At 44.3% G+C, this 23031-nt stretch overlaps 1 protein-coding gene across 2 annotated transcripts in view; it reads left to right on the forward strand.

Moving 5' to 3' along the window:
- The first annotated feature begins 21868 nt into the window (after positions 1 to 21868).
- GLS2 (glutaminase 2) overlaps positions 21869 to 23031 on the forward strand; it is a 122493-nt gene continuing 121330 nt past the window's right edge. For both annotated transcript variants that reach the window (XM_068267566.1, XM_068267567.1), the window contains exon 1: positions 21869 to 22426. In XM_068267566.1, the coding sequence (XP_068123667.1) occupies positions 22281 to 22426 (146 nt within the window). In that variant the 5' untranslated portion in view covers positions 21869 to 22280. The remainder of the gene's footprint in view (positions 22427 to 23031) is intronic.

Raw genomic sequence — 23031 nt, forward strand, 5'->3', positions numbered from 1 at the left:
AGGACCATGACTGGCAGGATTTGGGGTTGATGTACAGAGGTCACTGCTCCTTGCCTTCCACAAGGGCACCACAGCTGGAAGTCCAAACAGAATTCTAAACTTTACAGGGTACCTCCAAGGCTAAACCAAGGTCCACAATTGCATCCAGTAATACTGAGAACTTCATATTCAGAGTTGGATTCATTGGCATGGGAGGAACCATGGCAAGGACTGGATAGGTGGCTTTAGATAGATTTGGAGTTGAATTAAGTAGTATAAATGAATGATGTAATATAGACGTTGATTGAAGCTTTGGCACTCACAAATTAACATTCTTACTTCATTATCTGATGCATCAGTTTAATGGTCCACATGCTTTATTGTCAGTAGCAGAGCTTAATTCTGGTTTCTTCAGAGGACCCAGAAACTTGCTGGAGACTTTACAGGCACTCAGGGGGTTGTTAAATTCCTTTCAAGGCTTACTGACATTCAAGATGGGCTTGCCTGCATTCTCTGATAACTGAAGACTAAAGCTCTATGAAATGCTAAGTTTCCATTTTTTCCATATTTATTCTGAATCTGCATCAGTTTGAAATTGCATTTTATTTTCTAACAATTTGCAAAAAACTCAGAAGATTTGTATCTCAATGTCCACCTCAGCTGAGGGGGAGGTGATGCTCAATGCAACTCGCTACTCATTGTCAGGCTCGGAAGTGGACTGGCAGCTTATTGGGACTTGACAAATGCATGCTGGGCAGAAGTCTGGCACCGAACAGAGGTAGGTTCTGTCCTGGGCTGGTATTCAGCAAAGTAGGCCTGAACAGGAAGCTGGCACTTGGTGCAGTTGGAGTGGACTTAAAGCTAGCACTCTGTGTCAAGGTTGGATGGAAAACTGGCTGTCGGCAAAATGTATCTGGGCAGCAGACTGGGATTCCTCAGTCAGGCAAGGCAGCAGACTGGGATTCCTTTGAATCAGGTTAGGCAGCATGGTGGAATTCTTCAGAGTCAGCCTGGGCAGTGGCTGGGGCTCTTCAGAATTTGGCTGGACAGCAGACTTTTACTTGGCAGAGCCAAGCTGGATGGGAGGCTGACACTGTGGAGTCTAGTTGGATGAAGAGCCCGCAGGGCCCTAAATAGCAGGATGAGCATGGCCATTCTTGTGTATATATTTTTTAGCAGCCATGGTGGTCTGGCTGCAGGTTGTAGCTCTCTTGCCTCTATGGCAGCACAGCCCATTTATTTAATGTTGTGAATGGTGCAGTTTGTCACTCCCTGGATAAATACTTTATTTGCATGCATGTTTTACTTTTTTAAGGTAAAAGTTGACATTGCCTCAGGTTGAATTTCAAGTTCAAGAACATGAAGCGTTTGTCTTCTTGCTGACTGGTGTAGGTAAAGTAGGGACCAAATCTATGGAGGGAACCTCAATGCTGTTGACTTGGTCTAGTACAAATTGTTACTGCAGTGAATTTTTGGGAGCCAAGAACCTTGAATTTTGCAAACAAATACAAGTTTACAACCTGGTTGTTTGTATTATTACTTCCAGCTTGCTGTATGTTGATTGCAGAGGGTTAGTTACTGTGGACTTGTCAGTAATGCTGGATGGCTTACTGACACTTTCACAGAGCCAGGCTGCACGCCTTACAGACAGTTGTCAGTCACTGGGCACAAGGTAAGATTTTGGCAGGCGTATACTGGATGCCAGACAAGGACTAAGTAGAAGTTACATAAGGGCCCACATATACAAATGTTCTGGAGACTGGAGACAGGACTGTGGTAGGATTTGCTGGAGACAGGAATCCAACAGACTGTGCAAGAGACTTTGATAAGTGCAGATGTTGAACTGATGAAGTGAAAAATAAATTTTGTTTAGGCTTCAGTTATGGACCATTACTGTATTGGAATGGCTCCTGAAAACCTTGCTGCCTTAACCTCCTTGGCGGTTAATTTTTTTTTTTTTAAATGGGCAAAAATCCTTTTTTTTGTATTTTTTTTTTTTTGTTTCATGTAAAGCTACCAGAGTGGTAGCTACATGAAACACCACTAGAGGGCGCATGTGGCCCTCTAGTGCGATCGTCGCCGGCATCAATAGCAAACAGGGGAGCGCGTATATAACGCGTTCCCCTGTTTGGCTTCTCCTGTCGCCATGGCGACGATCGGCATGACGTCATGGACGTCAGATGACGTCATGGACGTCAGCCGACGTCCTGACGTCATGCGCACTTGATCCAGCCCATAGCGCTGCCCGGAACTCATTGGTCCGGGCAGCGCAGGGCTCTGGCGGGGGGCCCTCTTTCGCCGCTGCGTGCGGCCGATCGCCGCAGAGCGGCGGCGATCGAGCTGTGCGCGCGGCTAGCAAAGTGCTGGCTGCGCGCACAGCACTTTGAATGGGGCGAATCGCCCCAGCAGGCCCTGAGAAATTATCCGGCGCGGCATAGCCCGAGCTCAGCTCGGGCTTACCGCCAGGGAGGTTAAAGTCCCAGTTACATTTTTCACTGGAAGGCATTTCATGGTTACATACAAAGTTGCCAGGCTGGACAAAGAGACTTAGCAGCACTTTTCAGCAAGTATGAGCTTGGCATAGCTTGATGTAAAAGCACTGCCATTCTATTTTTCTCTTTGCATTCAATTCCTTGCAAGCCTGATTCCTTCTGGGGTCGGGGGTTAGTTGTAGGCAGCGTCCCTGCATGATTGGAGAACTTGGGGCACTGCCCACACTGAGCCCTTCCCCTTTTTATGGTTAGCCTGCTCCCAAGTCATTATTTACATGCATGTTCCCAAATCATTGGGTTATTTTTTAACTTGGTTGGGGTGTGAACATGGAGCAGACTGTGCTTAGTGTCCCTAATAACAACATGTGTTGCAATGTGTGGAACTGATGTCTCTCTTAAACAGTGAAAGGTGAGATCCCCTTTAAAGCTGTAGCAGCGAGCGTCTAGATTTTAGCACCTGTTGCAGCTGTAGTGAGAACAGTATGTGCCTTTAGGAGGCATAGCAGCCGTTGGCAGCCAGTATGATTCAGGTGCAGCTTGGTCTAAGAGTGCTGCCGTTACAGTTTTCTCTTTGGAACTGCATGCATGCAATTGCATGTAGCAAGATGATATACCTGATGCAGGAAACTTTTTGGCTGTAGGCAGCGATACAGAGCTGGAGCACCAGAACTCTGAAGCAGGAAGATTGAAGCCTGCTAGCTGAAATAAGGGTTGTAGTAGACAATACTAGGGAGAAAGTTGCTCCTCACAATCGAGTCAAGCAGTGGGCTAGGGCTCTTCAGAGTCAGGCTAGGCAACAGACTTGCATTCAGCAGAGTCAGGCAGGGCAGTGGGCTGCCACTTAGCACAGGCAGGTTTGGCACCTACTGGCACTCTGCACAGAGAATCTGACACAGCTGGAGCAGTTTGAACAGGATGAGTGGGCCAAACCATCTATTCATGGGTCAAAAGTCTCACTGAGAGCTCTGTTTGTTTGTTTGCAGTGCACAAAGGTTGGGCAATAAAATGTTCCATTAGGCTTTCTAGGATTTTTTACCACGGCATTTTCATCTGTGCTATTATTTGAAATATTTTGTTAAATCAAAACTCTTATACACAGTCTCATATTTAGTGATCATGATCACAGCTAGTTTTTAGGAAAAAATTATCTTGTCCTTAAAGAGAACCTGTACTGAGTAAAAATATTTAAAATAAACACATGAGGTAACTTCAAATGATCATCACATAGTTACCTTGCCATCAGTTCCTCTCAGAAGCTCACCATTTTCTTCTTAAAGTGACCCTTCCAGTTCTGACAATATTTTGTCAGATCTGAAATATATCAGTTGCTGTCAGTAAAATATCAGTTGCTGTCAGTTATAGCTGAGAGGAAAACTGATGTACCAGGTAATGTCCATGTTTCCCTATGGCTCAAGTGGGCGATGTTACAGTTTAACTGTGTGTTGACCAGAAAGCTGTTATGGGTAATGGCCATTTTCAAAATGGAGGACGGAAAATTCCCTTGATCACAGTGAACAAATAGGACGCGGGACAGGAGAAAGACACTGAGGAGTAGACTACACGGAAAGGAAAGTATGACTTGTGTATGCTTATTTTGACTTTTCATTTTCAGTTCAGGTTTTCTTTAAAGGGAACCTGAAGCGAGTAAAATTTATTTAAAATAAACACATGACATAGCTGCAAATGAATATTACATACTAACCTCACCATCAGTTCCTCTCAGAAGCTCACCATTTTCTTCTTACAGTGATCCCTTCCAGTTCTGACAATATTTTGTCAGAACTGAAATATACCAGTTGCTGTCAGTTGTATATCAGCAGCTGTCAGTTACAACTGAATGTGCAAGGTAATGTCCATGTTTCCCTATGGCTCAAGTGGGTGATAATACAGTTTAACAGTGTGCTAACCTGGAAGCTGTTATGGGGTAACAGCTAATTTTCAAATGGAGGACGGAGAATTCCATTGATCACAGTGGACAAATGGGACGCAGGATAGGAGAGATTGAGGAGTAGACTACACAGGAGGCAAGTATGACTTATGTATGGTTATTTTGACTTTTTATTTTCAGTTCAGGTTCTCTTTAAGGGGCCAGAGATGCTGATGTGGTTAAACAATGATAGGAGCAAACTATTTTTGTAAGTTTCAAATTATTTTTGAGATGATAATGAGATTTTTTTTTTCTAATGGAGGAGTACTGGAAAATGTGCTCACGTTTTGTATGTATATAATCTTGGCTAGGAGATAAACCTACAATATATAAAAAAGAACTCCAAATTTAAGGAAACCTTTAAAGTACACCTGAAGTGAGAGGATATGGAGGCTGCCATATTTATTTCCTTTTAAACTAAAGCATATTGGCTACAAATTTCAAATTGCTGAACATCTTGCCAGTGCCTTAACCAGCCTGGCGGTATGGACGAGCTGAGCTCGATGGAATAAGCGGTAATGACGAGCTGAGCTTGTCATGTATTAGCAGGGACTACCAGTGCGATCGGCGGCGCGTACGCTGCATCTGTCGGCTCTCCCCGCTTGTCTCCTTCTCCCTCCCGGGCTGTATGCGTACAGATCGCCGCATAGGGCAAGATGACGATCCCCAGCTCCTTCCTCTTCCTGCCTGTGATGCGGATCATGCGCCCCCTGCTCGCCGGCGCATGAATGACATCAATTAGTGACTCATTACACAAAATACAATGTAACCCAATCATGATACACTATTTCAAAGTTGTTTAGTAAATACACCTGATCACAGTATAAAAAGGGTGGGCTGTTACTGATTCTTCCTCTTTCAGAGTCACTGGTGTCCCATTGCTAGTCTGCTTGTCAGCTACTTTTGGTGATTGCTGTGCTTTGAGTGATTTTCCTGCCTTTGAATCATACAGTGTTGCAGTCTTGCTAGTCTTTCTAAAGATGCTGTGATTTCTGTGTGATTGCTTTTGCTGGAGTTTTTTTTTTTTTTTTTTTTGCCGCTGACCCCGTATCTTTTTTTTTTTGGAGTCATGGCTTCGTCCTCCCGGAGGCGTCTATGTGACCAGGAGCTGATGGACGTCTTTGAGGATAGCGGCAGTGATGTCGAGTCTGTGGCGGCGGAATCTACCGACAGTGACATTCCTGGGTACCTGTCATCAGAGACTGACGCCACAAGTGACACCGACATCGAGGAGCCAGTCGTTGTGCGCACATGGTGTGAGCTGGAGAGCCTGGACCAAGCTCCGCCACCCAGGTTCCCTTTCACTGGGGTACCTGGGCAGAAGCGCAACTGCGACCACAACCCGCTGGCCTACCTGGAGCTCTTACTGACTGAGGATGTCATCCAGCGGATCATAGAGGAGACCAACCGCTACGCAGCGCAGCAGCAGGTGCTCCTCTCAGCAGGTTGTCCAGGAGCAGGTGGTGGGATGACATCTGGTTGTTCCTGGGCCTCATCTTCCTCCAGGGACTGGTCAGTAAGCTGCTGCAGAAGTGGTACTGGTCAGTCAACCAGATGATTGCCACTCCGTTCTTCGGTTGTGTGATGCCGGAGTACCGCTTCAGCCTCATCATGAAGTATATCCACTTCGCCAACAACGAGGACTTCGATGAGGCCACCCATCCTGCACCCTGCATCCCAAGCTGAAAAAGGTCTGGGACATCTACCAGATGATGGTAGGCAATTTCCGGGATGCCTACACACCAGATCGAGACATCACCGTCAACGAAAGTCTCATGGCCTACAATGGGAGACTCAGCTGGCTGCAGTTCATCGCATCAAAAAGGGCCCGCTTTGGGATCAAATCATTCATGCTTTGTGAGGCCAAGTCCGGGTACATCTGGAACTCTATTGTTTACACGGGCAAAGGTATGAAATTTGGTCCCCAGTTCAGTGAGTATGGGTTGGCTACCTCATCCGTGCTCACTCTCCTCGAGCCGTTGCTGGGTCAGGGGTACTGTCTTACGACGGACAACTTTTATACCTCCCCTGAATTTTGTGACTACCTGATCCAGCACAAGACTGATTCCTATGGCACGATGAGACCCAACTGGTGCCAACTTCCACCGGCCTTTTCTGCCAGGCGTTTGAAAAAGGGAGAAATCGTTGCCTGGATTAAGGGGAAAATGATGGCCCTGCGGTGGAAGGACGACAAGCGGGACGTGTGCATCCTCAGCACCGTGCACACCACCACCAGAGGTAGCAGGGAGGTGGACAAGCCTCGGGCTATAGTGGACTACAACCACACAATGGGGGGGGGGGGGTGGACAGGGCTGATGCTGCCATGACCTTCTACCTGGCTGTCCGCAAGCAGCAAAAAAAATACTACGAAAAAATTTTCAGGCACCTCCTGGAACTGTGCATGTGGAATGCCTATGTGCTGTTCAAACTGAACAATGAAAGGGCTATTACGCACCACGACTTTATTTGGCAATTGTGCGAAAAAAAATTATCTGAGACACTCCCCACTGGAGTCCAGTAGAGTGGGGCGCAGAGCCTCATACGTGGTAAACCCGGAGAGACTGACTGGACGCCACTTTCCAGAGTTCTTGCCCCCGACCGCACAAAAGAATTAACCTACAAAAAGGTGTGCGGTCTGCTGTGCTAAAAAAAAAGGCCCTGATGGCAAAAAAGTGCACAAGGAGACACGCACTTATTGCCCGGACTGTGACGTTACACTTTGTGCAGTACCTTGTTTCAAGGTATACCACACGAAGGAGGTATTTTAAGGTATATCATTTGTTTTTCTGCCTCCATTTATTTCTGCCTTTATTTTCTGCATATTCCTGCATTTATTTATTTGTATTACCTATTATTTATTACTGCATTGATTAAAAATGCAAGCTATTTCTGTTTGTCATTTAGGGCCGGTTCACACGGACGCTTGGCGGCGTCTACCGTCAAGCGTTCGGGACCCATCGGCTAAACTCTCCCATTCAAGTGAATAGGAGCGTTTAGCATTGCGCGGTTACCGTCGATTACCGTCGATTGCATAAACGCGGCGTTCTGATCCCGATTTAACGCATCGTTTCGGCCGTCCCTAGAAGCCGCATGCAACGTCTAGGGACGGCTAGCCGGCGCGTCTTCATGTCCCCCTGCGGGGACGAGAAACGCCGATCGCGACGATCTCTGTACCGCCGCCACCGAACGGGACGTCACAGGACGACGCGACTTCCTGGCCGCCCCAACGCCCCCTGCCGTCCGTGTGAACCGGCCCTAATACATTTTATTTTATTTTTGACAAGAATTTGTGTTTGACACTTTTATTCTCATATTGTATACTAAACTCTTGCTTGACTCATTTTGGCAAGTTACAGGAAAAAGGTTATGAAAATTAATTGTACCAATTTGTGCACGGAAATCCTGGGGAAATAGAACGCCAGGGTGGTTAATGAATGACACCAAAATAAAAGCTTGGCAGTCTCTGTTCCCCACGGGAGGGAGACACATTTATACCTGTCTGCCCTAGGATGTTTCAAAAAGGTGTAACTTGCATAAGGAAGATCATGCATGGTCCAGCTGTCCGCAGATGACACATGGATTGTAAGCATCGCTGCCATGGACCGGACTGTCCATGTATGTTTATTCTGTGTCCCTGAACTAGTACATGTAGTTCTGTGATGAAATCAACCAATCTTGTATAATGCAGCCATGGCGGAGTGTAAAATCTCACGCCTCTTCATCCAGTCCTGTGATAGGTGCAGGATAGTGATGATTGGTGGGTGTTCCAGGCTGGCTGCTCCCATTACACAGTCCACAACAACAAACAGCAGCGTCACACATTGCAATCCATGTTATCTTGTTATTACACATCGACATTCTCTCTACTTTTCTAATGAGTAAACCTCAGAAGAATCATTTTATTGCACATCTTCAATTTTCTGGCAAATGATTGAGCGTTGTTTGTTTTACGCCAATTTCCACAACAATGATTCGTTCTGAGGTGAGTTCCAAGCTATCAGCCCTCAATAAATTCCATTCCGTTGGTACATTACAACACTGAGAGTAAATAGAAGTATTATGGATCAAAGGGCGTTTGGTGTCGCACTCTAGACATATTGGCATTTTCACGCTTGCAATATGCTCTAGTTGTAAATAATTAACATTATTTCCAGTTATTGTTTGTCAAAAGCCTTTGGCAATGATGCAAATGGTACAGCAAATGTACGTGGCCCTAAAAAGGATCATCCAGACCCGAAGCAAGTCTAGCGCCCATATGCAATTCACTTTTTCACCTGAGTTTTCCCCTAGGTGATGTTTTCACAACTTTTCAATGAAATGCTTTTTTTTTTAAACCACCAGCAAGTGAGAAAATACTCAAAATAATTTTGATAACACTTTTCATCAATGTTTTGGTCCTTTTTCAATTGCAGAGTGCTGAAACATTATTTAAAAAAATTAATTAAAAAGTGTATTAGATTTACATTTGTCCAAGAGTAAGTGCCAGATTTTGGATTAATCCATCTCCTCACACGGGATTCTCAGGTGTCAAAAGCACTCCATGGATGGCAGTGGCACACTCGAACTGCCAGAATAGTGTTCACAGAGGGAGACTGGCTTTCCAAAACCATTGCAAAGGTCTTTTCTAGGGAGTGGTTTTGAAAATAATAAAGACTGTGAATCTTCCATGAAGAGAAGTCCAAAACTTGTCAGCTCTGTCCGAATATTGCTAGCTACTGCAAGTGACAGCTGTACAGAGTAGACATATAAACCTAAGTAAAGGCAAAAAGGTAGAAACCCCGCTCTCTGCCTCACTACTCTGGCTGTAGGCTAGTGCATAGCATCCCTCCAAAACCCAGTAATTGGCCAATAATCCGGTAATTGGCGACTCTCAGATGAAGTCGCACATGCTCGCCTAACCCACGCAATCACGCCGGTCACCACAAGCCTCCTGCGTGGTTCTCTACAGACGAAACCATGCGTGCACAGGAGGCTTATGGCGACTTTCGTGATGACGCGATGGGCACGCGGCAAGGGCCTGCACATGCAACTTCCCCCGACAGTCGCCGAATACCGGAACTAAAAGAGAGGAGAAGAGGATGCCGGAGGACCTCGCAGGCTACATGGGGGCAAGCTTTAGTTGCTCTTGCTTCCAAAGCCTCACAGTTAGAATTAAAGCCAAGAAATTGGTTAAAGTGTACCCGAGGTGACATGATAAGATAAGCATGTATGTACAGTGCAAAACATTAATAACGAGGTTTTTAGGTTTTTATTTAACTAGTTTTATTTTGCTGCCTGAAAGAGTTAATTTTTAGGCATAGAAGTCACAGCTTCTGTCTTGTTGTCAGTACCTTGTTGGGAATATAGAAAACATCACTGATAAGCATATTACAACCATAAAAGCTGAATACAACTGAGAGCAGAGGAACATAAAATACATGAACTACTGGCCTTTTTCTAACTCACTTATTAGGCTGCTACTGAGCAGAGGTAACAAAAGCTTCAATCTACTTAAAATAAAACCATGAGATATCTATTAAAAAGGTCATATTTAGGAGTAGGAGGATAAATACAAATGTTTATCTCATCAGTTTATTTTCACATCCGGTTCAGTTTATCCTCCCTGGCAGTCTATTAAAACCGCCAGGGGGCAGCGCAGCACATTAAATATTTTTTTTTTTAAATCATGTAGCTAGCCTAGCGCTAGCTACATGATAGCCGCTGTGCAGCGGCATCCCCCCTCCCCTTCCGATCGCCTCCGGCGATCAGAGCAAACAGGGAATCCCGTTCAGAACGGGATTTCCTGTTTGGCTTCCCCCATCACCTTGGCGACGATCGCGATGACGTCATCCACGTCATGGCGCACAGGGGAGTCCCGATCCACCCCTTAGCGCTGCCTGGCGCTGATAGGCCAGGCTGCGCAAGGGGTCTGGGGGGGGGGGGGCGGCGCTGCGGTTAGCGGTGAATCGGCGCGGAGCGGCGGCGATCGTAAAGTACACGCAGCTAGCAAAGTGCTAGCTGCGTGTACCAAAAAAAAAAAAAATAATGCAAATCGAGATGCCTGAGAAATCCTCCGCGGCGGCATAGCCCAAACTCAGTTTGGACTTACCGCCAGGGAGGTTAAGCAGGAGCCTAGATTAGTCTACCAGATCTGCTACTCCCCAGCCAATCAAATGTTGCATTTGTGCTCTGTTATTGTTAGTAAACTGTCACCCAAAATGATCATGAAAGATCAAGTTGGACAACTCACATGTCTGTGAAACTCAACTTTTTCTTTTTTTTTTTTTTTAAAGAAAAGAAGAACTCCACTGACCACTAGATAGCAGGATAGATAGAGGTGAGTGATGGTGCGTGGATGATATGGCTCCGGGTCAGCACTTATGGAGGTAAGTTGTAGACAGGGGTGTTGCTAGCCCCAAAGATCAGTGGCATGTGCCACGGATTTATTCTGGGGTGCCCCGGATGTTCCTCAGGCAGTGGGCAGCAGTACTCACCTTCGGCCGCTTGGTGTCCAGATTCTGCAGACATCTTCTCTTTTGGGCTTCTCCCCCTAGTGTCTGAGAATGAATCAGATGCTAGAGCTCCTAGCTAGGGATGCTCTCACAAGTAAATCTGAGTGCCTAAGCACTCGGATTTGTGATTTAAATGAGCATTAATTACCGCAGGTGTGGAGCGAGCAAGCCTCACACACACATTTCCTCCTTCAGGCCGGAAGAGGAAGTGCACGCAGCAAGGCTTGCAACGCTATCAATGGGACGCGCGTGCACCCTATTTGGAGCGCAGTGAGGACGCAGCCTTATGGGTAAATAACCCCTTATGTCCCCGCTCCACACCTGTGGTAATTAATGCTCATTTAAATCACGAATCCGAGAGCTTAGGCACTCTGATTTACTCGCGAGAGCATCCCTACTCCTAGCAACTGATTCTCACTGCCTATTTATGTGATATGCAGCATTTTTTTTTTTGTATTAATGGAGATGGGGGCTTCATCCAACATTTTGCTGGGCAGGCCTACTTAACTGCTAAGCTCATGTAAATTTTGCTCCACCCATGACTACACCCACATTCTGGTGCATGTCTACACCCATTTTTTTGGCTGGAGTGCCCAAAAGTGCCCCAGATCTCTTAGGATCCTAGCAACCCTCCTGATTGTAGATGTTGTAAGGTTGATTCGCACCTCTCTGCTAGACTGCAAGATGACACCATTGTTTTGTAATGAGCAAACACATTCTCCTAAAGGTACATACACAGGTCGGATATTTCTAAACGACCGGTCATTTGGACGTTTGAACGTCCGGTCGTTTGGGCATCAAATCGGGCGTGTGTACGGTCAGTCGTTCAGCTTATAAGACTGGATTTCAACGATCCACTTGGCGGATCGTTCAAATCCAGTCTTATCAGCTGAACGACCGACCGTACACACGCCCGATTTGACGTCCAAACGACCGGTCGTTTAGAAAAATCCGACGTGTGTAGGAGCCTTAACATTCTTATTAGCTTCATTCAGAAGATGAAAACTGATCTGGCAGTTCACTGTTCCTAGTAAAATGAATCAGATGCTAGAAGCTCTAACTGCTTATCCCAATTTCTGCTTGCTGTGTGGGGCAAATTACCTTATCGCAGTGTCAAATTCAAGGCCGTAGGCCGAAAGCGGCCTCCTTGCCATTTGATGTGGCAATAGCTTCAAATGTGATTTTAAGCTGTAAATCAGCACACTGCCTTCCCATCCAGGGCAGCACACCGGTGACAGCAGTTCTGCTTGAAACATTGTCCGTTTAAGCAAGGGTGGAGCAGCAACAACTCACAGGACCCCCCAAATAAAATTAGCATGGGATCCAAACGACCTTGTGTGGCTGGTAACTCCCTCCACACACACACACGTTTCAGAGTAGCGGTGCAGTGTAATATTAACCTGCTCCAGCAATGCATGGTGTCTTCAATTCTTCCCAGCAGCCCCACGCTCTATCTCCAGCTCCTAATCACCTGACCTGCATTTAGAGCTAGAGGTATGCAGCTTAGATTATTTGGATGGCAGTCGTGGTTGGGGTGTCTTGGCACCCTATGGGAAAAAAAGATACAGGAGACAAAAAAGGGAGCCCGATAGTGCAGTATGTCAATAGCAGGTGTGTGGAGAAATCAATTGATTGAAAGGGCTACTCACAAAGGAGGGTTGCAAGGGGCAACCGACCACAGGAAGCAGGTGGAGACCATAAACCCGACTCCACTCGGGGTGGTCCTGGACGGACCTGGTTGCGGTCGCTCTCTTAGATGAAAAAGGATGCACAAAACATTAACCGTGGTAAAACAACGGGTGTTCTGTCACCACCCCTCGGACAAACATGTACGGGGGTATAACTATGCACAATAAGGGAAAGAGGCGCCCTGATTTGAATAAAAGCTTTTAAAACCAGTTTAAAAACGAAAAAGAAAAATGAGGTATCTTACCTCAATGACGAAATCTCTGTAAACTTACAAAAGATTTTTATTTGAGCACAGGCAACGCTGCTACATGATTTCTGTCATTTGGCACTGTATTGGCCTGAGGAAGCGGGCTCAGACCCGCGAAACGCGTTGCCTGTGCTCAAATAAAAATCTTTTGTAAGTTTACAGAGATTTCGTCATTGAGGTAAGATACCTCATTTTTCTTTTTCGTTTTTAAACTGGTTTTAAAAGCTTTTATTCAAATCAGGGCGCCTCTTTCCCTTATTGTGCATTTGGATGGCAGGAACATCAGAGGAGACCTGAAAGGATACACCTGGCAAACCTTGAAAAAAGTTTCTCTCTTTTGTCTTTCAGGTTTGCCAAATGTATCCTTGAAGCAGCACTGGAGCAGGTAAACTGCTGCACTGTGCTACACTGCAGGAGGAGGAGGTCCCCAGGGCCGCTATAGTTATGTCATTTAGTTTTTAACTGTTAAAGAAATGTTAAATCTTAATAAACAATTTTGCCCATGACTTGCACTACATTTTATGCTAGGTACACACCATACAATTTTCTGCTAGATAAATCGTTCGGTAGATAATTTCCGTCATGTTTGATCTTATTATCGATCGTTTTTTGGTCGATTTCTCATAGAAGTGAATGAAAATAGATTCAGAAATTGATCGGAAACGATCGGAAAATCGATCAAATGGAAAAATCGAGCAGAAAATTGTATGGTATGTACCCAGCATTAGATTTTAGCCCCTTATGTGATTGAGTTTGACACCCCTGCTTATCGGGAGATTTTTCTTGGCTAATTCTGCCATGGTGGGCTGTGATCCATTGGTGTATGTTGCAATTAGGTTGTTTTGCATTTGCAATTTGTGGCAGAAAAAAAAAGAGCAAAAAAGGTTTTGAATTGCCAAATCATGGGGAAAATGGCATAGCAATGCGATTGCTGTGCGATTTTCCTGCACTCGTATACAAAATATAGAAGTTCAATCACAAGAAAAATACAGCAAGACGACAATTAAGTTCAGGGGAAAATCTCATTGCAAGCAGATTGCACTAATGGAATCAGCCGCAGTTTGCATCAGTTTTTACTGTACCTAGCATTTTGCAATCCACCAAGCAATGGGAATAGGATTGTAAAACGAAGGTAGTGGAAAAGGCCCGTTCACGTTGAGTTGCTTTGTAACTGACACCGTTTTGCAATATATTAAAAATCTTTGTGCGACTCAGTCTATGAACAGCTCACACCTCATCAGCTGTGATGCGATGCATTCCATTGTTACAACACAGAACATGCAGTGCATTGCTAGAATCGCACACGGTAAAGGGGCACTATGGCGAAAAATTGTAAAATTAAAGATACAGTGGGTTGCAAAAGTATTCGGCCCCCTTGAAGTTTTCCACATTTTGTCACATTACTGCCACAAACATGAATCAATTTTATTGGAATTCCACGTGAAAGACCAATACAAAGTGGTGTACATGTGAGAAGTGTATCGAAAATCATACATCATTCCAAAAGTTTTTTACAAATCAATAACTGCAAAGTGGGGTGTGCGTAATTATTCAGCCTCCTGAGTCAATACTTTGTAGAACCACCTTTTACTGCAATTACAGCTGCCAGTCTTTTAGGGTCTGTCTCTACCAGCTTTGCACATCTAGAGACTGAAATCCTTACCCATTCTTCTTTGCAAAACAGCTCCAGCTCAGTCAGATTAGATGGACAGCGTTTGTGAACAGCAGTTTTCAGAACTTGCCACAGATTTTCGATTGGATTTAGATCTGGACTTTGACTGGGCCATTCTAACACATGGATATGTTTTGTTTTAAACCATTCCATTGTTGCCCTGGCTTTATGTTTAAGGTCATTGTCCTGCTGGAAGGTGAACCTCCACCCCAGTCTCAAGTCTTTTGCAGTCTCCAAGAGGTTTTCTTCCAAGTTTGCCCTGTATTTGGCTCCATCCATCTTCCCATCAACTCTGACCAGCTTCCCTGTCCCTGCTGAAGAGATGCACCCCCAGAGCATGATGCTGCCACCACCATATTTGACAGTGGGGATGGTGTGTTCAGAGTGATGTGCAGTGTTAGTTTTCCGCCACACATAGCGTTTTGCATTTTGGCCAAAAAGTTCCATTTTGGTCTCATTTGACCAGAGCACCTTCTTCCACATGGTTGCTAGTTCCCCCACATGGATTCTGGCAAACTACAAACGGGACTTCTTATGCTTTTCTGTTAACAATGGCTTTCTTCTTGCCACTCTTCCATAAAGGCCAACTTTGTACAGTGCATGACTAATAGTTGTCCCATGGACAGAGTCTCCCACCTGAACTGTAGATCTTTGCAGCTCGTCCAGAGTCACCATGGGCCTCTTGACTGCATTTCTGATCAGCGCTCTCCTTGTTCGGCCTGTGAGTTTAGGTGGATGGCCTGGTCTTGGTAGGTTTACAATTGTGCCATACTCCTTCCATGTCTGAATGATCGCTTGAACAGTGCTCCGTGGGATGTTCAAGGCTTTGGAAATCTTTTTGTAGCCTAAGCCTGCTTTAAATTTCTCAATAACTTGATCCCTGAGCTGTCTTGTGTGTTCTTTGGACTTCACGGTGTTGTTGCTCCCAATATTCTCTTAGACAACCTCTGAGGCCCTCACAGAGCAGCTGTATTTGTACTGACATTAAATTACACACAGGTGCACTCTATTTAGTCATTAGCACTCATCAGGCAATGTCTATAGGCAACTGACTGCACTCAGATCAAAGGGGGCCGAATATTTATGCACACACCACTTTGCAGTTATTCATTTGTAAAAAATGTTTGGAATCATGTATGATTTTTGTTCCACTTCTCATGTGTACACCACTTTGTGTTGGTATTTAATGTGGAATTCCAATAAAATTGATTCATGTTTGTGGCAGTAATATGACAAAATGTGGAAAACTTCAAGGGGGCCGAATACTTTTGCAACCCACTGTATGTGCAAACCTATACAAATAAGAAGTACGGTTTTTTTTCCAGAGTGAAATGAGCCATAAATTACTTTTCTCCTATGTTGCTGTCACTTACAGTAGGTGGTAGAAATCTGACAGAAACGACAGGTTTTGGACTAGTTCATCTCTTCATAGGGGATTCTCAGGGATTTAAATAATTTCAAAAGCAGTTAGTGAATGGCAGTTGCTCTTTCCAACTGCCAAAAAACTGTGTCGCGAGCAGGGAAGCTGGCCAGCATCATTGTTTAAATCCTTTTTAGGGAATATCCTACCTAATAAAATCTAACTGTCGCTGTGTCCAGCAGTTGTGTCCCTGTGTCCCAGGATTTTTGTTACTGCGCATGTCCAGGGAGCTGGACGGGCGAGCGAGGTGGGCGGGTGCGGGCGAGCGAGGTGGGCGGATGCAGGCGCGCGTCTGTGTCGGGCGCGCTCTCGGCGTGCGTCGGTTGTTTGCGCAGCGTGCACGTGCATACGCACGCATGCGCACTGGCGACGGCAGCCGTAGACCTAGAGCCCGTATTCAAACGGGCTGGGTCTACTAGTCTTTTATAAAGAATAAAAGCCATGCTGAGAATCTCCTATGAAGAGATGGACTAGTCCAAAACCTGTCGCTTCTGTCAGATTTCTACTACCCACTGTAAGTGACAGCAACATAGGAGAAAAACCATTTCAGCCGCACAGACGTTATCCTCATGTCCAGGCGGCTGCTCTGCAGTGGTGCCGCGCTTCGGTGCACTCCTGCGCGTGCCACCGTGCTGTTTCCCGGTAGCCCTGTGATCAGTGAACGGGAACATGGTTCCCGATCACCGATCATAATCCCCAGCAGAAAAACCGATGGTCTTTTACCAGAGGCCGCAGTCTTTCTGCAAAAAAAAGTTTCCCCGTCCTCCTTGTGCTTCTGGTCAGCGAGAAGCACAAGATAAAAAAAAAAAAAACTCAAGGTGGCCATCTTGTGGCCAAATAGTAAAACTACATCTACATCTACAAACATTTTTGAAGGGAATTCACACACATTTTAACATTTAAAATTAACTGTTTATTTCTCACACCAAAAAATTACCCAAATACATTTTTTAATGGAAAAAAAAAAATTACAATAAAAAAACCCCACATAAATAGTTACCTAAGGGTCTGAACTTTTTAAATATGCATGTGAAGGGGGTATACTACGAACATTTTTTAAATTGTAAGCTTGTAAATAGTGATGGACACAAAATGGAAAAAATTCACCTTTATTTCCAAATAAAATATTGGCGCCATACATTGTGATAGAGACAAAATCTAAATGGTGTAATAACCGAGCCAAACGGGCAAATAAAATACATAGGTTTTAATTATGGTAGCATGGATTATTTTAAAGCTATAATGGACAAAAACTGAGAAATAATTTTTTTCTTATTAATCCTGTTAAAATGCATTTATAAAAAAAATAATTCTTAGCAAAATGTACCACCCAAAGAAAGCCTAATTAGAGGCAGAAAAAACAAGATATAGATCAATAACTTGTGATAAGTAGTGATGTAGTTATTAGCGAATGAATGGGAGGTGAAAATTGCTCTGATGCATAAGGTGAAAAATCCCGCAGGCTGAAATGGTTAAAGAAAACCTGAACTGAAAATGTAAAAGTCAAAATAAACATACACACGTCATGCTTACCTCCTGTGTACAGTGGTTTGCAAAAGTATTCGGCCCCCTTGACGGTTTCCACATTTTGTCATATTACTGCCACAAACATGAATCAATTTTATTGGAATTCTACATGAAAGACCAATACAAAGTAGTGTACACGTGAGAAGTGGAACGAAAATCATACATGATTCCAATGTCGCCTGATGAGTGCTAATGACTCAATAGCGTGCACCTGTATGTAGTCTGTCAGTACAAATACAGCTGCTCTGTGACGGCCTCAGAGGTTGTCTAAGAGAATATTGGGGGCAACAACACCATGAAGTCCAAAGAACATACCAGACAGGTCAGGGATAAAGTTATTGAGAACTTTAAAGCAGGCTTGGGCTACAAAAAGATTTCCAAAGCCTTGTACATCCCACAGAGCACTGTTCAAGCGATCATTCAGAAATGGAAGTAGTATGGCACAACTGTAAACCTACCAAGACAAGGCCGTCCACCTAAACTCACAGGCCGAAGAAGGAGAGCGCTGATCAGAAATGCAGTCAAGAGGCCCATGGTGACTCTGGACGAGCTGCAGAGATCTACAGCTCAGGTGGGGGAATCTGTCCATAGGACAACTATTAGTCGTGCACTGCACAAAGTTGGCCTTTATGGAAGAGTGGCAAGAAGAAAGCCATTGTTAACAGAAAAGCATAAGAAGTCCCGTTTGCAGTTTGCCACAAGCCATGTGGGGGACACAGCAAACATGTGGAAGAAGGTGCTCTGGTCAGGTGAGACCAAAATGGAACTTTTTGGCCAAAATGCAAAACTCTATGAGTGGCAGAAAACTAACACTGCACATCACTCTGAACACACCATCCCCACTATCAAATATGGAGGTGGCAGCATCATGCTCTGGAGGTGCTTCTCTTCAGCAGGGACAGGGAAGCTGGTCAGAGTTGATGGGAAGATGGATGGAGCCAAATACAGGGCAAACTTGGAAGAAAACCTCTTGGAGTCTGCAAAAGATTTGAGACTGGGGCGGAGGTTCACCTTCCATCAGGACAACGACCCTAAACATAAAGCCAGGGCAACAATGGAATGGTTTAAAACAAAACATATCCATGTGTTAGAATGCCCCAGTCAAAGTCCAGATTTAAATCCAATCGAGAATCTGTGGTAAGATCTGAAAACTGCTGTTCACAAACGCTGTCCATCTAATCTGACTGAGCTGCAGCAGTTTTGCAAAGAAGAATGGGCAAGAATTTCAGTCTCTAGATGTGCAAAGCTGGTAGAGACATACCCTAAAAGATTGGCAGCTGTAATTTCAGCAAAAGGTGGTTCTACGAAGTATTGACTCCTGCTTCCTGTTTGTCCACTGTGATCAAGGGAATTCTCCGTCCTCCATTTTGAAAATGGCCATTACCCCATAACAGCTTTCTGATCAGCACACTGTTAAACTGTAACATCACCCACTTGAGCCATAGGGAAACATGGACATTACCGGCCACATCAGTTGTCCACTCAGCTATAACTGACAGCAACTGATATATAACTGACAGCAACTGATATATTTCAGTTCTGACAAAATGTTGTCAGAACTGGAAGGGATTATTGTCAGAAGAAAATGGTGAGCTTCTGAGAGGAACTGATGGCAAGATAACTATTTAATGTTAATTTGAAGTTACCTCGTGTTTATTTTAAATAATTTTACTCAGTACAGGTTCCCTTTAAGGCACATAATGTTGGTCAGTGAAGGTGGACTTTGGTCAGTTGCTTCTTTGTGTGCACTAAATTGCATGCCACTGTCAGTGTTGTTTTTGCTTGCATTGTATGTATGTACATTATAAGGCAGCACAATGCAACACCCCAGTGTGATACTAGCCTTAAAATATTTTTAAAGAGAAACTGTAGTAAAAATTTCACAATGAATAAATTTTTTTTTTTTTTGCAGTATTCACTTATAGATTATTTAGTCAGGTTTTGCCTGTTGTAAAAGCTTTCCTCTCCCTGAGTTAAATTCTGAAATTTATCACTGGTGGTGACATCTTTAGTCCTTCCAGGTGATCTGTACAGAATGTTCGTTTACTGAGCGATCTATGCACAGAATAAGATACGGCTTGCTTGGCAGACGGAACATGCCATTATTTTCCACAATGCATCAAGGTTCACAGACAGCAAGCTGTCAGGACCATGGTCATGACATCACGCAGTGGGAGTGGTTTCACCACAATATCAGCTATACAGACCCCACTGATGATCCATTTGAGAAATGGTTAAGATTTCTTGCGGAAAAGGGGGTATCGGCTACTGATTGGGGTGAAATTCAATTCTTGGTTAAAGTTCCTCTTTAACAACTTCAGCCTTCAGTCTTATGCAGCCGAGCAACTTTCACCTCCCATTCATTAGCTAATAACTTTATCTACTCTTGGAGGCATGCGGCATCACGTGGTCCCGCCGGCCAATCGCCGCACAGAGCAGCGCTCCAGGAAGTACACACTGCACGTCACACCGTGCAGTGAATATTAATTAGCCATGTGCCTGGCTGCGGAGGAGGAGGGGAGACCTCCTCCTCCAATATCACTGAGCATGTGCAAACAGTCTAACGCGGCTGAGCCGCGTAGAACGCACAGCATGCAGCACTTTGTTTTTAGCTGCTGCGTTACAATGTATCGCAACGTGGGCACTGTGAACAGCCCATTGATCTTTCATTGCTGTGCGGTGGTCTGCGTTACAGGCTGCACTAACGTGCGCCTGTAACGTCTCGCTGTGAAAGCAGCCTTAGACTTTCTTTGGATAGTACATTATACTAAGAATTATTTTATTCTAAATGCATTTTAACAGGAAAATTAGTTTTATATAGTTTTAAAATAATACATGCTACCATAATTAAAACCCACATATTTTATTTGCCCATCTGTCCCGGTTATTACACCCTATAATTATGTCCCTATCCCAATAAATGGCGCCAAAATTTTATTTGGAAATAAAGGTGCATTTTTTTCAGTTTTGCGCCCGTCACTATTTACAAGCCCATAATTTAAAAAGTAACAGTAATATACCTTCTTGACATATCAAAAAAGTTCAGTCCCCAAGGTAACTATTTATGTATTTTTTATTAATTGTGTGTATTTTATTTTTTTTAACCCCCAAAAATTGGGGGTAACTATTGGGGAGTGTGGGAGGTAACAGGTTCATTTTAAATGTAAAAAAAAATGAAAAAAAAAAGTTTGTACATGTAATTTTACTAATTGGCCACAAGATGTCCTTCCATATGTGTAGTATTACTATGCAAAATGGAAGCAATGCGTGGACGTGAAAGTATGGGCTTTGTGAAAGACGGAAGCATCTCGTAGACGGCGTCGGTCTTTTATACAGGGACTTAGATCAGTTAATAAAAACTGTGTTCCCATTCATTGATCTCCGGGCTAATGGGCGGGAGCGCACGCACGATCGGCCACGGCGATGAGCGGCAGCAGGGGCAGCATTTTGGACATAGCAGCTATGTCCAAAATGCTAAAGTAGTTAAGCTGGCCCCACACACACCTCTTTTTACAGGCAGATTCGATCACTGTGATCTGCTGGTTATCTGTGATGCAACAAGCTGCATCGATCATAATGTCTATTGATTTGCTGCAAAAAACTATGGTCGATAAGACACGGCAGGGGAGTGGCGGTAGACTGATAAGCCAAATGTTGCACTGTATCAAACATTGAAATTCTGCAGTTCTATTGATTTTCAATACATTTCATAGTGAAAATTGAAAATCGTGTGCTATGTATGGGGATGTCATCACTCTCTGATCAGATTCAGATCAGAAAGAGATTGATCTGAGCCGTTATCCTTCTTGTTGTCGACCTTTCGCTTACCCACCCACTATCCAGGCTTGCATTGTTTGCATTTGTAGAGCTAAGTGGTTGCTGTTCAGGAAGCTTGTACTGTTTTAAAGTTAACAAAGCAGACTCCATGTAAAGATATTGATTATACAGATATTAAAAGCCTGACTTTTTTGCAAGCCATGAATCTACTGTTTTCATTTGTTCTGGTTTACAGTATGTAAGAGAAAACTTCCATGTATGCCCATATAAAGCTATTCAGAAGGAGCAGGATTTTCTAGTGTTCTCTATGACATTCCAGTCTTGTGGCGTGGCTGCATGCAGAAGCACTGCCTTGAGCATCACTTCTGTTAACTGTGTGTATATTCACAGGCTGAAGGCACTAAGAACCAGGCAGGTGTCTGGCTCTGGCTACGCATATGATGAAACCGATGGGAAGGGGGAGTGTGGAGTTCATAAAAAAAAAAAAAGAGAGAGAACACTTTCCATATCCTCCCACCTGCACTTGGTTGAGCTTCTGCTGCTGTAGCCACACCTCTGCTTCTGTCTGATTGGGTGTTACAGAACCTTGCCTCTTCTCTGCAAATAGCTACATTGTAGCAACTGGAGGTTCCTTAAAGGGACTATGCGTTCTTGCTGCTGTCACATATCAAGTGGTGACATGTGCCACTAGAGCAGCACTTAGCTACTGAAAGGGATTCTTGGCTTTAGGTTACAGTTCTGCCATAGAGAAGCCTCTTGAATGGAAAATTAAATAGACTGATGTTTAAACCTTTTACAGGCCTGTAGTGTCACTCCCCCCTGAACTGTTAGTCTGCACATCCTGGTAAACTCTGAATTCTCATCCCAAGTCACCTCTGTATGCTGCGTTCCCTAGAACCTGTTCACTTGAACTTGAACTCTCACGCTATTTTGAGTGCTGCTCTTGAACGTCAGTCAGTTTCTTCTGTTACATCTTTCATTTGATTATTGTTACTGGGGATTTTTCTGCACATCCATAGTCTTTAGACTCCTGTTAGCCATTCGGAACTTTGGACAGCAATGTTTTTTCAGCAATGGAGAAGAGCAGGCGATCCAAGAATGCTCTTACGGATCTTTGCTGCTGGGAAAGAGCAGGTCCCTCGACGACGCCTTGGGGACCACAGACCAGGTGTGGCAGGAGGAGCCGCTCAACTCAACAAAGATATGTAAGTTTCATTATATGCAGATTATGTCTAGCATTAGACTGCCTGATGCCAGATGAATGGGGGAGGTGCTGTTTTAGGATGACAAATAGCTGTGACATAAGATAAACATAACCAGTATTTGACCCACACATGCTATAATATGTGTGTGTGTGTATATATATATATATATATATAATTTCCTTGTAAGGGGTATATTTACTTAAGAATGGATATATCATGAACCTACGACACACTCAGGGGCGAATCTAGTAGGGAACAGCCCTTGCGTCCAGGTTGGGGGGGCCCAGAGGTATCGGGGGGCCGCAAATACTAACCTTCCCTTTCTCTGAAACTCCAGATCAGGTGTTTATGTGGCTACACATGTTATGGGTGTGAAAATTACGATGGCCACACTTGTTTTATGACTCTTGTAAGATGACCATCCAGGCTGTGAGGGTCACCAGGGGGAGGCAAGGGGAGGGGTGTGAACATTGGGGGAGCCCCCATAATTAGTATTTACACCCCAGGACACCCTCAAATAACTTATAAATATAAATGGTGTACAGATAATAGTTTGGCGGCACTTTGTGGGATGGCGTTTACTGATGCATCCTTAATGTGGCACA

This window comes from Hyperolius riggenbachi, chromosome 2 (assembly GCF_040937935.1).
Source record: "Hyperolius riggenbachi isolate aHypRig1 chromosome 2, aHypRig1.pri, whole genome shotgun sequence".
Lineage (NCBI taxonomy): Eukaryota > Metazoa > Chordata > Amphibia > Anura > Hyperoliidae > Hyperolius > Hyperolius riggenbachi.